The 15909-nt window shown below is 40.6% G+C and overlaps 1 protein-coding gene across 1 annotated transcript in view; it reads left to right on the top strand.

Moving 5' to 3' along the window:
- cpeb4b (cytoplasmic polyadenylation element binding protein 4b) overlaps window positions 1-15546 on the top strand; it is a 31840-nt gene extending 16294 nt beyond the window's left edge. The window contains exons 4-10 of the mRNA XM_053440962.1: window positions 1522-1572; window positions 7449-7619; window positions 7822-7911; window positions 8255-8373; window positions 8520-8634; window positions 9501-9682; window positions 10723-15546. Of these exons, the coding sequence (XP_053296937.1) occupies window positions 1522-1572; window positions 7449-7619; window positions 7822-7911; window positions 8255-8373; window positions 8520-8634; window positions 9501-9682; window positions 10723-10950 (956 nt within the window). The 3' untranslated portion in view covers window positions 10951-15546. The remainder of the gene's footprint in view (window positions 1-1521; window positions 1573-7448; window positions 7620-7821; window positions 7912-8254; window positions 8374-8519; window positions 8635-9500; window positions 9683-10722) is intronic.
- Window positions 15547-15909: the final 363 nt, after the last annotated feature.

Raw genomic sequence — 15909 nt, 5'->3', positions numbered from 1 at the left:
CTGTGATTCAAGCTTTGTTTAGCCAAACGTGCCGGTAATGTCCACATTGTGATGACAGTGCGTTAATGTATGGAAATCTGCATTGTAGTATGATAGCTGATTGAGCCACGGGTGGTCCGCCCTAGTTTCTGTTCTCTGTGAGTCCCAGTTCTGTATTATGCACCACATCTACTGATGACTGTGGGGCTCAATAGACAAGGTGTGGGGGAGGGGCCAGCAGATTTCCATGTGACTGAGGCACTGGAATGCACCAATCACAGGGCGGTCCGTACCCGTACAACAATGGTTGTACTATTTCAGCTCTTTCATCTCATTATCCCTCTGCAGCAAGCGGGCCTTGCATAACTTCGAATCTTGTTTGGCATCATAACATGTATTTGTGTGGGTACGTGTGTGTGTGTGTGTGTGTGTGTGTACGTGCCTAGCAAATAGCTCCATGTAAAATGTATGATTTTCGGCTCGGATGAGGAGAGTGAGGCACAGATAGGGAAATGGAGGTCGATGAGAGGGAGAGGGCTTGTTGGTGTCCCACAGATGTAGCCTCTAATGAGATTGAAGTGGAAACAACACTCGGCTCTCTGCTGCCACAGCCGTTTCTGCATTAGCACTTTAATACATGCTTCCATATAAGCCAGTTATATAAAACTCAAATCGTGTCATTTCATTTGGAGAGTGTATGACCTGTTAAAAAGTGCCTTTCAACAAAGTCAGTCTATGGGGACCAGGACATGAATAATCACTTAGAGCCCAACCAATAGAAAATCGGCCAATATGAGCATTTAACCTACATATCAGTATATGTATATGTATATATATATATATATATGTATAAAAGCGAATATATTATATACAGTTATAATAAAGGGCTTCGGTTTAATAGTTTTTTCTTTGTCTTTATAGTTATTTAAATTATTGTTTTTGGTTAAACCGTAAAATATCAAGATTCAATTGTGTTTACATGCCATACAGTCTTTATACTGACTTTATGCCTGGCTTTATACTGACAATGTTTGACCTAACTGCCAACATATCAGTATCTGAAATTGTTGCATCCTGATGGTATTGGCATCGGCCCCCTCAAAATCTATAATGGTCAGGCTCTATTAACAAGGTCACAACCTTTTTCCCTTTTGGGAGCAGGCTAATTTAAAGTATTACTGGTTCCATGCCTCTGACTGTTTAACTTTGGTTAATGTGATTTTTGATTTATTTCATTTTGTGATTTGTTTCATCACAATCATGTTTCTGTTGAAAATACAAATGGACTCCATATATATATATATATATATATATATATATATATCTATTTATAAAAAGTGTCTGCATTTCTCCCACCCTGAAATAGAGATTTTTGTATGGGATAAGGTTTCAGCATTAAAAGGTTCTTATGTAAAAAGGATTGAGGTCAAAACTTTCCTAAAAAAGCTTTAAAGCTGGTTATTGTGTAAAAACTCATGCATCACATTTATTCATATGTTGGCTCTCTCATATTAAATATTTGTGCTCTGTCTCCCTTTGCAGGTCGTCTTGGGTTCCCTCATCCAGGCGGAGACAACCCCCTGCCCCTCAATGGTGCGTATGGTGACCTACTCACGTGGCCATTGACGTTATAAATTAGAAATTAAAATCATTAATTGTCTGAAAACTTTGATCGCTTATTTTTTTGTACAAAGTAAATTAAAATGATCAGATATCCTTTAAAAAATATTATGGAATAAAGGTTAAGTATTGTCTGAATTCCGTGCCCAGGCCCTTTTATGAATGTCTACATATAATGATATGGCAGTTTTTTACATGCGTGATAAAAAAATAGTATTAACCAACGAGCATCTTCACTGATGACCTTTCCCTTTTGTTTTGTAATGTTTGTTGTGTCCTCCCCTTTCGTTTGACTTCTGATATTGCTTAGTCCCTGGAATGAAAGAGTACATGGGGAGAGGATGTAGTGATTTTTTTGTTTGATGCCAGCAAATGAGTAGCTGGATTTTAGGGGGGGGGTAGGTTGGATTGAGGGAATAGAACTTGAAAGAAGAATGGCCTCAGCATGGGACTCGCTATGTGTGCACTAAAACCGTCCATAATGTAAATACCGTGTTGTTTTTGTTTTGGGAGACATTTGCCTTCATTTGGTAGACACAGTACAGAAGCAGACAAAAAGTATTTAGGAGATGATGATGATTCAAACCAAGGATGTGGTTTGAATTTGGTTTGCATCTTCGACCACCGTGCTGCTGTAAATCCCTTTGTTATATCGTTTATTCGATGGCCCCCACAGAGGAGGCTATGTTTTCCCTTGTCAGCTTGTTTGTTCTTGGTTGGTTGGTTTGTCAGCAGGATTAAGCAAAATCTACTGAACAGATTTCCATGAAACTTGGTGGCAGGATGGGACTCAGGCCAAGAAAAAAGTCATTATATTTTGGGACTGATCCGGACAAAGTGGGAAAATCAGGAATTTTTTTATCGCTTGCTTTAACAAGTGACTTTTGGGGACATTTCACAGATTTCCCACGGAATAATTTATGGATTTTGGTTGAATAAATCAGACACAATCCAATTGAATTTTGGTATGTGCCCTTCTAGTAGTGAAGATATTCTGTTCTTTGTGTTCTACTTTTGAATACAAGCATCCATGCCTCTGTTAATGCAAAATATGAGGATATACAGCCCATTGAATTTGTGATAACTCACTATTTCAAGTGTTTCCTCATAAGGTCAGGTTGCACTGAGCAAAAAAGCCTCTTAAATCGCATATAAATATCTCTGCCTCTCTGAAATGATTGGAAAAAAACATTTGCCAAATCCCCTTGACATGTGCTTCGGTTTCCACAAACAGCAGTTTAATATTCAGCTACCTCCACCGTGCCCTTGCGCAATCTCATTCTCTTTATCGTTGTGTAATTGTGTTGTTGTCGCTTCTGCCTTCTGGTCTCGGGTCAGGATGCAAAACAGGAGAGGCCAGTAGTTTCTTCACAAGATTGCCGGGTCACATGGTGAGATCACATGGTCAGGAGCTGTCATCAAGCCCTGAAACAGATGGTGCCAGCGGATAGAGGGTTGTGCACACCACTCTTTCTCTCTTCCTCTCTCTCTCGTCCTCTCCCCTTCTCTCTCTCTCTCTCTCTCCTAAGCATACACAGATTGCATTCCCCATTCTCTTGATCTCTCTTTCGCTCACTCTCATTTTCTCTCACCCCACACAGCTTTTTATCAGCTTGTTTCTTCATCTCTTCCAATCTATTTTCTCTCTCTCGCTCACTCGCGCACGCACACTCACACACACGTCTTTTTATAGCACCCTCTGCTCTCCTTCAATCTGCTTTCCTGTCTCTTTCTGTCCGTCCTCTCTCTCTCTCTTTCCAGCTCTCGTTGACCTTCTCCCCCAGAGTTAATGTCCATCTGGGTTGGAAAGTCCACGGAGGGAGCTGAGGATTATTGCTTGTGTGTACTGGCCAGCTCTTCATCCTCTCCGTGTTCTTATGCGCTTTCAGCTGGGTTGATGCTTTAGTCTCTGAAGCGTCCATATTATAATACGTTTCACATCGGCCCTGTGCAAAGAGAAATGATTTCCCAGTGAGCGTATTCAGTAGATTCAGTAGAATGAGCGGCTTTCGAATTTTTTCAGGAATCAAACAAAAAAAGAGTCCGGGTTATTGATATTGATTCAACGAAATGTTGAAAAAGTAGTTTATTTTTTATTTTACTCATGTGTTTGTTTATTTGTCAGCAGGATTATGCAAAATCAACTGAACCGATTTTAACCAAACTAACAACATGTTATATTTTAGGGGTGGATGAAGGCATTTTGATTACTTTCTTTAACATTACAAAATGTCACAGAATTGATCAAGATATCCATTAATCTTCCATACAGCTCTTTATATTTTGACTTTAGGAACTAGACAGTCGTGTAGGGTTGTTCTGCCTTAAAAGATGCATCTGCTCTACTCAGAGACATTTTAAGTTCCCTACATAAGAAGGTTAGCTTTTAATCTCTGTTGGTTTCTTTTGTTGTTTCTCTTTAGTCTGCACAAAAGCTGTTGGGACAGATTACCACAGAGCTTGGTAGAATGGCGCGGTGGGATTGCCACACTAGTTTTTGAAACACATCACTCTCAGTGTACAGAAAGCTGTGCACTAACTTCATTTTCTCCTCAGATCGAATGCTGTATAGATTTAGAAGATGCCCGGGTTCACGACTGTTTTCCTCCAAATGCCGCCTCTGGTTGCCATGATAACAGGCCGAGCACACAGGAGCTACCTGAGGAAAGATCAAGAATCCTAATGTCAAGCGACACAGGCACATAGCCTCGTGTACGCGGGGGTGGGCCTCACTTTGCTTGCTGCCCCTACTGCCTTCCTTGGCCACAGGGCTGCTGTCGTGTTTACTCTGCAAACAACGGAGGCTACAACGGTCAATGCTCGCTCGCTGTCATAGATGCTTTGTGTTGAGGCTGTAGGAGAACCAAACTTTAACATCGTGGATCGTGACAAAACTCTGGTCTTGTGCTTTTACTTCTGTCGACCTCATTAAGTTTATGGTTGAGTTATTTTGGGATTATAGCAACCGAGTCTGCTGTTATCAGGGTTGTATACATTCTCTGTTTGTGCTATTTGAAGCATTAGATGCTGTGTAGTGTCTTGGTTCACTGAAGCAGAGGGTTATTGGTTTTAATTTGACTCAAACTGAGTGAACTGGATACACTTCACAGGTGTTTAGTCAGTGTTACTAAGCTGTTGTCCTTGTAACTGGCCCTGAGCATGTTTCTATGCATGCCTCACTTTTTCACATTTCCTCTGCAAGGCCCGACATACGTGACCTTGACTCTAAAATTCAGCAAGCACGTCTTGAGGAACTTGGGGAATTTGTTTTTCCCTTTGTTTACTTTAATAACTGAAATATATGTCTCATCTGCAGCTATGTTGATTGAATATTTCTGTTGTGGATCTGAGGCATTTAGTTCATGTATTGTTTTTTAAGAATGGAGCATACGAGTAAATGCTTTAAATTTCCTGAAGGAGTGTTTAAATACCGTTGTTGTGGTAATTTGTTTTCTCCTCGAGAAGCCTTCCTGCTGTTTGTGAGGAGTCGTGTTTTGCTGGAGTCCGGAGCGTCACGGCTATTTCTTGTTTGTCGGTGTAGAGTTAAGGTTACCGTGCTATTTCAGTCAAGGTTGCCAGGGTTCAGAGCCGCCTGCTTCGGGGAACTCGGTCCAGGAAAGTCACAGCACCAGTATTTTTAATCTCCTCGGAAATCTATATGCTATTCAATTTATTTCAGCTCTCAGTTTCTCTTTGTAATGTTTTTATTCCAATGTCTTTTTATTATTATGAAAATGATTAATTATATTTTCCTCAGCTTTGTTATGCTGATCTGTCCTTTATTTTAATATATATTTAATTTGATTTATAGCATTAAGCTCTGTTCTTATTTGAACGTGGATTTCATGGGGTCTTAAATTTGAAAAAAAGTCTTAAATATGTTCATGGAATGATAATTCTGTCACTCATAAAATTCTGAAATGTTTTCGAGATATATATTTTGGTGGCTTATATACAGTTTGTCATGTCTCCCTTTATTCTAGCTCTTCCCATTGATACATATATATGCTGTAATTAAACTACAAACAAGACCAATGTGGAACTCAGTCAGAATTTATACACTTGGCTTGGCTATAAGAAAGGCTGTGAATACCTACTGTCTTTTGCCGGGTTTGCAAGATAATGTAGCGTATCAAGGGTTATCTTCAATTATAGGCAATTGCAAGTATTTCCAGGACTCTTATATCCCTTTATATCTTTCCTTCTTGACATGGGTCTTGAAAAGGTTTTAAAGGTCTTAGATTTAACTGGTTGAAATGTGCCGGAGCCCTGGTGAGGAGCATGAGATGAAACTGTGGTGTTGACATGTTCAAGCTGCCAAGTAATTCGCTGCAGTGTCCCTAAAGCAGAAACTGCACGTCATCTTTATGCCCCAGTCAGTAAAGCAACATGTTGACAGTCTCCCCGGCTCATAATGATTCACAGCCGATTGGTAGAACAGAGGACAGGGAGGCAACGGATCATCCCTCAGCTGTTAGGAACCATGTGGCACTTTTATTGGAGGTAGAGTGTATCACACGTCTTTTAATAACCATACTCTCCTTTGGTCTGTCCTTATTCCACATGCAGCCAGGAATTATAGCAGGAGACGAGGTAACATATAAGCATGGATATGTTCTGTCACTTTTTTCAGCATAAATCTTTGATATTTTGACTTATTTTGTCATGTTAAAATGTGGTGCTTTTTATGATTTCCTTGGTTTCGGGCCATTGGTTTTGCTGCTCATATGAATTTTGAATGGCCCTTTGCTTTGTTATTGTACAGTGAAGTGACGTCTGTCTGCATGATTGTGTCGAGCCTCGTCACGATGGCATGAATCCATCTTTATTATCTTTCATCCCATGAATTTGTCTTTTCTCGTTCAGCTCAAATCTGAATCTTGTCACACGCACACTTTTGCAGGGTTGTTAATTCACTGCAAGTTGTTTCCGTCACATTTAGCTGAAAGTTAATGAGGCACACACAGTGTAGTTGGTGATTTGCACACACATGGCCGAGTGGACACACTCACACACATCACGTACTGTAAGCTGAGGCTAACTCCCTTGCATAAATCTTTATAAAGCAGCTCAGAGTGGGTTGGTTGGGAGCAGGAACAGGCCAGGGAGGGCTTAACCTCTCCAACACACACACACACACACACACACACGCACACGCACACGCACACATGCACACAGTCCACTGTGAAACTATTCACACTGCCTCACTGAGATGACTACTGTGTTTGTCCAGTTCTCCAGGGACGGCACAGTTGCTGCAGCCATGTCTGAGTCATGTCACCAAATTAAGAAACAACACATTTAGTCAGAAAAACACATAACATGACATTCTGTGCTCTTATTACTTTTTTGAATTTTTTCTATCCATGTGATTTCTTATGGTTTGACTCTTAATACAAACTGTAAGTCCTCAATGCTACAGAACTGGAATTTTACTCATGTTTATGTATACATCAGTTTCTCCTCTGTCTCGGCACTTGTCCAAGTTTTTATAATAGTTCATTTACAGATGTCAAAGAGTGGTAGACATATTGATGCCACACGGTGCTAAAGGAAATAGAAAAAAAGCTGTATGTTTAAATATGGCCCCCACACAAAATACAATTTATGTGATGAATTATATTGTTGTTGAACAATCTTAAAATAAATGCTTTGCCTGTCCCCCCCCCCCCACCTATCGCTGGGTGACAACAGGTCAAATGAAAGTGCGATTGCACAGGTGTCGTTGCTGCCTAGGTGTTACCATGACAACGCCGACCCCACCATTACCCTCAGGATCTAAACCTCTCCTGCTCTCTCTCTCTCTCTCTCTCTCTCTCTCTCTCTCTCTCTCTCTCTCTCTCTCTCAGGCCACTCCTCTCTCTTCCCCATGGAGGATGGTTTCCCCGATGACGATCGTGGTGATCAGGGTCTCGCTGGACTCGGATCCCCACACTGCTTCCCGCATCAGAACGGCGAGCGCGTCGAACGCTACTCACGCAAGGTCTTTGTCGGAGGACTGCCCCCAGATATAGATGAAGGTAAAGTAAACTACATCAGTCAATATTTACAATGATTTAAACATTTAGAGATTGGGAGAGGACGGTACAATATGTCATCATCAAAAAAGCTTCTTACTGTATAATGAATATAATCCTGAGACAGGACTTTGTCTTTGAATCTTCTTCTGTGCTTCCTTCTAAAAACCTGCCTGTGAGTGAACCTTCTGTTTGCTTATTTCAGATGAGATTACAGCCAGTTTCCGGCGTTTTGGACACCTGTTTGTGGACTGGCCTCACAAAGCTGAGAGCAAATCCTATTTTCCACCCAAAGGTTTGTGAAATCATAAAACTAAAGATCGTCAGAGCTCCTTCATAGCACACTGTACTGTCTTTAAATGATCAAGCATTACTGCACAAGTCTGTGTTGTATATTGACAGAACATCTTCCTTCATGGGAGGAAGACAGGCAGATGATACAGCATTATCAACATGTGTGCATCTGTTCAGTGTGGTTCTGTATCTGAAGCATTTGTTAACTGTTAACTTGGCCTCATTCTGCGAATGCAGAACGTCGTGATCACACACCCGTCACAGTGATCAGTGCACAGATATCAGGATTCTTCTGGTTCCTGGCAGCGTGAATAACTCTGCTGTATTTTTTATTTTATCTGTAGGATATGCCTTCCTGCTGTTCCAGGATGAGAGCTCAGTGCAGGCTTTGATCGATGCCTGCATCGAGGAGGACGGCAAGCTGTACCTCTGTGTGTCCAGCCCCACCATCAAAGACAAGCCGGTTAGTGGAAACACACACACACACACACACACACACACACACACACACACACACACTCACATCTCTGGCTATTTCCACTGAACTCTGTGACACTTGCGGTCATGACTTTCATCTATTTTAACCTGTGGGTTCTGTGTGTGTGACAGGTCCAGATCCGCCCGTGGAACCTGAACGACAGCGATTTTGTCATGGACGGATCTCAGCCTCTGGACCCGAGGAAAACCATCTTTGTGGGAGGTGTCCCTCGTCCGCTCCGAGCAGGTAACCTCCACTTTCAAATGTTGATCTTTTTAAGCAGGTCTCCACAGAGTGTAATAACAACAAGTGTGTTTACAATGACAACTGGCTGGAAGTATAATGTTGGGGCGGATTTCTGTGTTTTTGTTTCTTCATTTCATATTATTTTTCCAAATTTTCAAACACCTTTTCCATTAATCTCTACTTTCTTATACTTTTGCAAACAGTATGTTTATACACCAATAGGCCGCACAAAGTAGCCGTCCCTCACTTCTCATGCCTCATTTCCTCCCGATCTTTGAAGTGGCAGCTGTGGGCGAGACTCTTCGTCCTGTAAGACGCTGCAGTGTTGATCGGCTTGTATTCATAATAAACATTAGCTCTGCAAGAAATTTGAGCTTAAAGAGTCGCTGACCTGAACTGGTCCTAACAGGAAGTAGTCTGAGGCCGACTGAGATGTGCATTTAATTCTTATCACGTGTAGTGGGCCTTTCCTGCTGTGTAGAGTATGTGCAATATATAGAAAAAGAAAATGCCATTTGACTTTGTTTTTAACAAATTATCTCCCCTCACTTTGAAAAGTCAGCTCCTGTAAAGAAAAACACAAAAACTTAAGTAAATACATTTGTTTGAATTTCTTGCAGCCATTTTAGCAGCTGTCTTCAATGCACCACACTCATGTCTGCCCCCTCAGACAACCCTCATAATGTTCTCGTGTTTGTGTTCACTGGCTACACAAGTTTATGTGTACGGTCTGTGTGTGTGTGCGCACATTTTTGTAACATTTTGCCAGAAGCTTTGTTGTTGGGCTCGTTATTCCCTCTGTGCGTTAAACTTGTTTTTGTGAATATTTTTGCTTATCCAGTTTTTAATTTTGTCCTCCTGTGCAGTGGAGCTGGCCATGATCATGGACCGCCTGTACGGTGGAGTTTGCTACGCTGGCATCGACACCGACCCGGAGCTGAAGTACCCGAAGGGAGCGGGGCGGGTCGCCTTCTCTAATCAGCAGAGCTACATTGCTGCTATCAGTGCTCGCTTTGTGCAGCTGCAGCATGGAGAAATCGATAAACGGGTGAGCAGAAAGAAAAGAGAGCTCAGTGTTTTCCGGTCTCCCCTTCTCAGTGCCCACACTGTTTCCCCCAAATTGCAGAATTTAAAGTCCCCCCCCCCCCCCCCCCTATTTATTTTCTATCTTAGCTATTAACAGTTCAAGTTAGGTTGTATGACAATACATGAGAAGAATAGGAACACACAGTGTTGTTAGTGGCACAGAATAACTAAGATTCAGTGAAATACAGTCGGATGATATTTGGGAAACGTGCTGAATTTGTTCAGCAGCATGATATCCATATTTTTTTCAGAAGACATGTTGACTTGTCATAGGGGAGAAAACAAAGCTCCAATGCAAACAACATGGAACTGAAGCTGCTGAATGGAATTATCCATCCTTCGTTTAATTAGTTACACCCGTGCTTGTCTTACATGTCAAAATGTCCTCTGTCAAAATATCCACGCGTCCACCCCCCCCCCCCCCCCCCCCAAGTCTGCTGCATGTACTGACCTTGTAGTCACACAGTACACTCAGTACACACAGTATTATGTATGTGCCCTTGCAAGCTAATGCTAACAATGACTTACGACACACTGCTGTCAGCAGCCGAGGAATTAAAGTCATATGTGCAGGTGTGTTGGACATCTTACAGCGGCCTGTAACCCACACAAATATTGTTCACATTTGCATAACACGACATTGAGTGTGTTAATAAGAGAACGCTGCTTTTTCAGTTCCATAATTCATGTGCACATGTGGTCGACTGGACGTCTAATAGCAGAACCCTGCTATGGCCAGCTATGATGTCTCATAACTTATAAAGAACAATTCCAGTAGTATTCTATCCTGCTGGGCACAAAAAAATAAAACGTGTACTTGTTACACTTCCCCCAAAAAATGGTTTTGGAATTAGATTTTCTACCTCCAGGCATCCATCTGTTTCATTTCCTCATTTCCTAAGTTTTATTTCTGTACATGCGCTGAACAACATCTTGAGACATGGAATAGAAGAACTGTTAACATAGCAAATGGCTGATGAAATGACTCCCTCCCGATTGCAGGTGGAAGTGAAGCCATACGTGCTGGACGACCAGCTGTGCGACGAGTGCCAGGGAACTCGCTGCGGCGGCAAGTTTGCACCGTTCTTCTGCGCCAACGTCACCTGCCTGCAGTACTACTGCGAGTACTGCTGGGCGGCCATCCACTCGCGTGCCGGCCGGGAGTTCCACAAGCCCCTGGTGAAGGAGGGCGGCGACCGGCCCCGTCACATCTCCTTCCGCTGGAACTGAGCAGACGACAGAGAGGGAGAGGGAACGGGGGAGCAGGAGGGCAGGTAGTGCAGGAGTCGCAAATCATTGTACAAATAAATGCACTTTTCTGTTGCTGGTTCCTTTTCGCTCTAATCTTCACCAAACCTGTTTTTATTTCTCATTTCTCTTTTTTTTAAGTTAATATATATCTATATTTTGAAGATAGAAAAGAAAAACTGGAATTATACCCGAATATGTCCAGCAAGGAAAAAAGATGTGTAACATCATTTTATTTATGCGTTTGATTTTTTGAAATATTTTTATTAGTTCTCAAAAAAAAAAAATCATATATAGGAAGGTTTGAGGTGTGAAATGGTACTCTGCTATTCAATTGGATTTAGTTTTGTTTTTCTAAACCATGTATTTGATTTTGATACAAGATGTCCCGAAAAAAACAAATACTCTTCATGTGACATTTGGTTCTTTTGTAGCAGAGCTGTTGCTTTTTGTTTTGTATCGAGTCTCCGAAGCAGCATCTCATTGGCTGTTTGATCTCTGAGAGGTGCGATCACGTTTTCTATTGATACAAGAGGCTCCAGAGCAAATGTGAATCGAAAAAGGTGTTGCTAAAGAAGAGTGCACTTATTTCCAGTTTGTAAGAGTGCAGATACACTTTACGAGACCCTTAGTTGCTAACCAAAGCTGAATCTTTAATTAACTTTGAAAAACACAGAGGGCCCACTGCAGAAAAAAGAAATCCATTTGTTTTTCTCTCTCCCAAATCAAAACGTTTTTAACCTCTTTTTTATTTTATTTTTTTATTATAATTTCCAAGTCCACACAGATGTTTTGATGTTACTTGAAAAAAATCGCAAAACAACATTTTTAGCAACACATATTTGGGTTTTGATCTCCAGTTTGACATGCAAAAACTAATACCTCAAACTCAGCTGCTAATGTGCCGAATACAGGTTAAGGAAGAGAGCGAAAGAAGGAATGAATGAAAGAAAGAAGGCGAGCATCATCACCTGCTGCTGTTCTCCTTTCCCTCAGAAGCGTTAATCACAGGGAAGTGACACAACAGGCAGTGTGTGACGGGACTGGTACCGTTTTGTACTCGCTTGCTTCATAACCTCCTTATTTTTGTAATCAAGCCGAGGGTTGTGCGAGGGACTGAGCATCGTACAGCATCCAGTGTATTAGGGGAATGTATGGCGTACTAGTGAGGCTACAGGGGAAGACAGGCTAACTGCTACACAGATAAATCCAGCCCCCACTCCCCCACTCCCCCCCTCACGTCTGCCTGTGGCCTCTGCTGCTAAGCTAGCAGCTAACAGAAGGTATAGGGCCTCGTTCGTGGATCAAAACCCACTTTCTGTGTCTGCCCACAGCAGAGCTCGGATACAGATCTTTCAGGACCGAGGTTTAGGTAACTCCTCGACAGGGCCGGTCAAATGGCCGCCTTTTTATTGCAGTTTTCACGGGGGAGGGGCCGCCGCCAATCGGTAGTCGCCTTTTCGTTATATTTCTTTTTTTATCCATTTGTGCAATTCTCCCAAGTCTTTGACAAAAAGAAAACATTCTAGTGCGCATCCAACAGTCCGCTACATGTAACGAAAGAAGCAGTTCAAACTGATTTCCAAATAGTCGGCACACATTTGAGTCGTGGAGGGTTGTGGCCTTCTGGGGCGAAACCCTCTATCCTTTCTCCTGCCAAGTTAGTCCAACTCAGCATCCAGTGTTTTTGAAGCATAAATGAAGATAGTCTCTGCAGTGTGCTCTGCTACTACACACTCGTGACCCACGTGCAGTCCGCTCTTGATAGCAGTGTCGCAGGTCCAGTCGGTTGTACCCAGTGGCTTTTGGGAACCAAAGATGGCTGTGCAGTAGTGGCGTCATACTGTAGCTCATTTCTTGTCTTGATTTTTTTTACTCTTTATTTCCTTTTTTAATTTCCTCCAGGAGGTTTTTTTTTTTTTTCAACACAAACCTTTTTCAAAATAAAATATGTCACTTCTGCCCAGTTTTACTTCGCTGTCAAGCCCTGATGAGATCCAGCAAACCAAAGATTGGCCTTGGAACATGATATATTTATATATACACACACGGTATATATGTATTTGACGGTGCAGACAAAACCCATTAAAACACCAGAGGAAAACCACACAGGGCTTGCAGGCGCACACACACATAAGGCGTCACACTCTCCATAGCTCAGAGTGGAGGTGCACACCGGTCGGCGTAAGTTATTTCTTTCATTTCAAATAGATCTGCACGTTTGGGACAATTCAACATCGAGTGCACATTCACGCAGCGAAAAAGTAAAACCAATCCTCAGTCGTTTGACACGTTAGGTCACTCAGTGGCATCCTCACTAGCCGAGCATTTAAACATGGCAGGGAGTCAGTACAGAAACTTGATAATACACACTAGTGAGAATCCTCATATCGGCGTGGTGTCGTCGCACCAGTTTTGCACCCTGGACATTCGTTTTGTGGGTTTGGTGGGTGAGCATTTTAGAAGTTAAAACACTTTGTGAAGAATTTGCTGTTAAATGAGATGAAAAAAAAAAAAAGATTATTTTATACATGGCCTGCTGATTTTTGGTACAGTGTTTTCTAGCTAAATTATTTTGTCATGCACATATAAACATTTATTATGCACTACTTTTCTAAATATTTTTTCTTTTTCCAACAGTCATTTTAGGCACATTTTTCACAAATGGGGAAACTCCTTTTTGCAATACCTCAATTTTTCACATTGTGAAAGGTAGCTTTTGTACTTTTGTTACTGAGAGATCTGCATATATGGAAATGTTCATTTTAAGAAAAAAAAAAAAAAAGTTGAGTGATTTCAATATATATTATTTTCAATTATGCTTTTTATACATTTCAGTGCTGAGGAATCTTTACAACTAAGTGCGCACTTGTGTTGATGCGACTTCCGATCTGCAGAGGAGAGACCAAAGTGTATCGCTGTCTTGGTCTTAGCTTTTCGTACGCTAGATGTTTCCAGTCAACCTGGTCAATAACGGCATGGCGAGAAATATATATATATAAAGGAAAAAGAAAAAAAAATTGTAATTTGAAATTGATGTTAACGTCTCTAAACATGGATATACTAGTTGGAAATGGTAACTTCTGTCTTGGTTTCCTCTCCGTAGATGGAGCATAACTTATTATAAGGAGAATGCAAATTCGGTTCACGCTTAACGCGGAATCTCGTATCACAAGGATGGATGTTTGGTGTTTAGATATTTTAATATTTGAAAAAAAAAGTATATATATATATATATATATATATTCTTGAACTTGCCAACTAGCACCTATTGTAATCCGTAGCATGCATGACAAAAAAAAGAGAAAATGACAAGTACATGAATTAGCTATTAAAATTAATTGTTGTGGTGTGCACCAAATGTTTCTCAACTATTAAGTTGTTAAGGACACCCCACCCGATCCCACTCTCACCTCACCTCACCCTCGACCCCACCCGACCCACTCGACCCCTGCTCCCTTTCGACACGTGTTGATCTCCTCTCCCCCCCAATCGCAGACCTCTGCAGGATGCACATGACAAGAGATAAGATATAAGACGAGAAACAAGACAGAATCTCACTTTAAATCGATTTTTTGGGGAGTGCATGACTCTGAGCATCCTTATAAGAACACTGTTTAAAAGACTTGAGAACTCATCCCCGCTGTCTGTTGAGGCGATCTTATATAGACCTATCTGGAGGAAGGGGAGCTTAAAGACTTGAATGTGGTAAATGTTGCAAGTTAACTTCAAGTTGTTATGTGCAATACTTCTTTTGAACCTTTTTCCAGATAAAGACTCTTTGCAATGTAATTCTTTAATGCCATTTTTAATTGCAGACATTTAATTAAAGAAGATGTTAATATGTTTTTCACAGTCATTTTCTACTGTTATTGTAATCCTTTTCATGCTGGTGTTTGTAAAAAAGAAAAGAAATCAAACTATTTGTACTAATATAAATAATTGAAGTTATTTTTAAAACATTAAAAGGTTTTGTGCTCATTTGCTTATTTTGTTTATTTTAAGCTACTGTGATTGATTGCATTGTAATTATTAGGTCAACAATGTATTTAGCTGTTTATTGGTATATTTTTAATTGGAATGTATAATTGATTTTTATAATTTTGATCAGATTTTTGTTATATTTTTGAGGTGAAGCTTTTAATATGTTAAAGTGTCTAGTTTTTACTAATTGCTATATTGTGCTCCACAATATATGGTTCACATTTTCTGAAGGAAAATAAATATTTAAATATTTGTCTGTTGTTACTTAATGGCAAGATTTCAATAGTTTTTAACTGTGTATGGGAAGGTTGTTGTATTTATTAATAGCATTTTTTTACTTAAGATATCACCTTAATTTTTATTGTCATTTCACTTTATAAGTTCCTATTTTTGTATTTTCATTTCTAATTAAGTTATGTAATACGGATATGTCCATATTTCTAGGAGTTGGTCTGTAGAAGTGCTAGTGAAACGAAAAAGAAAAATCTAATGTTATTTAATTGTTTGCAGCCAACTATTTATAACAGTATGCATAATTTTTAAATATTTGTAATGTGAAATGTTGAATGAAATAAATCTTAACTGTGATGAAAACTTGTGCTTGTTGTGCTTTTTTATTTGCTACCTGCGACCTGACCCAGCCCCATCTGTCTGTGTTGTAATGTTGTTTAATATTAACGTATGAATGAGCAGTTTAGACATTGACACAAATATAACGGTGCTGTTGCACGTATGCTCTGCAGGTTGGGGTGACGTCACGTGCTACAGAACTGCATTGTTGCTTTTAGAAGTTTCAGAAAACCTCGAAGCAACAGCCAAACAAATCACTCTTATACAAATGCCCAAGCAGAGCCATGTCAAACCACTAGAGGTCAGCAAAAACAAAGATGGTGAAAATTAGTTCTCTCAAACTCAATCCACTCTCTTTGAATAAGGCAACTAAATCAAATCCAGTTT

This window comes from Pleuronectes platessa, chromosome 15 (assembly GCF_947347685.1).
Source record: "Pleuronectes platessa chromosome 15, fPlePla1.1, whole genome shotgun sequence".
Taxonomy (NCBI): Eukaryota; Metazoa; Chordata; class Actinopteri; order Pleuronectiformes; family Pleuronectidae; genus Pleuronectes; species Pleuronectes platessa.
This window is presented reverse-complemented; position numbering and strand designations above follow the sequence as displayed.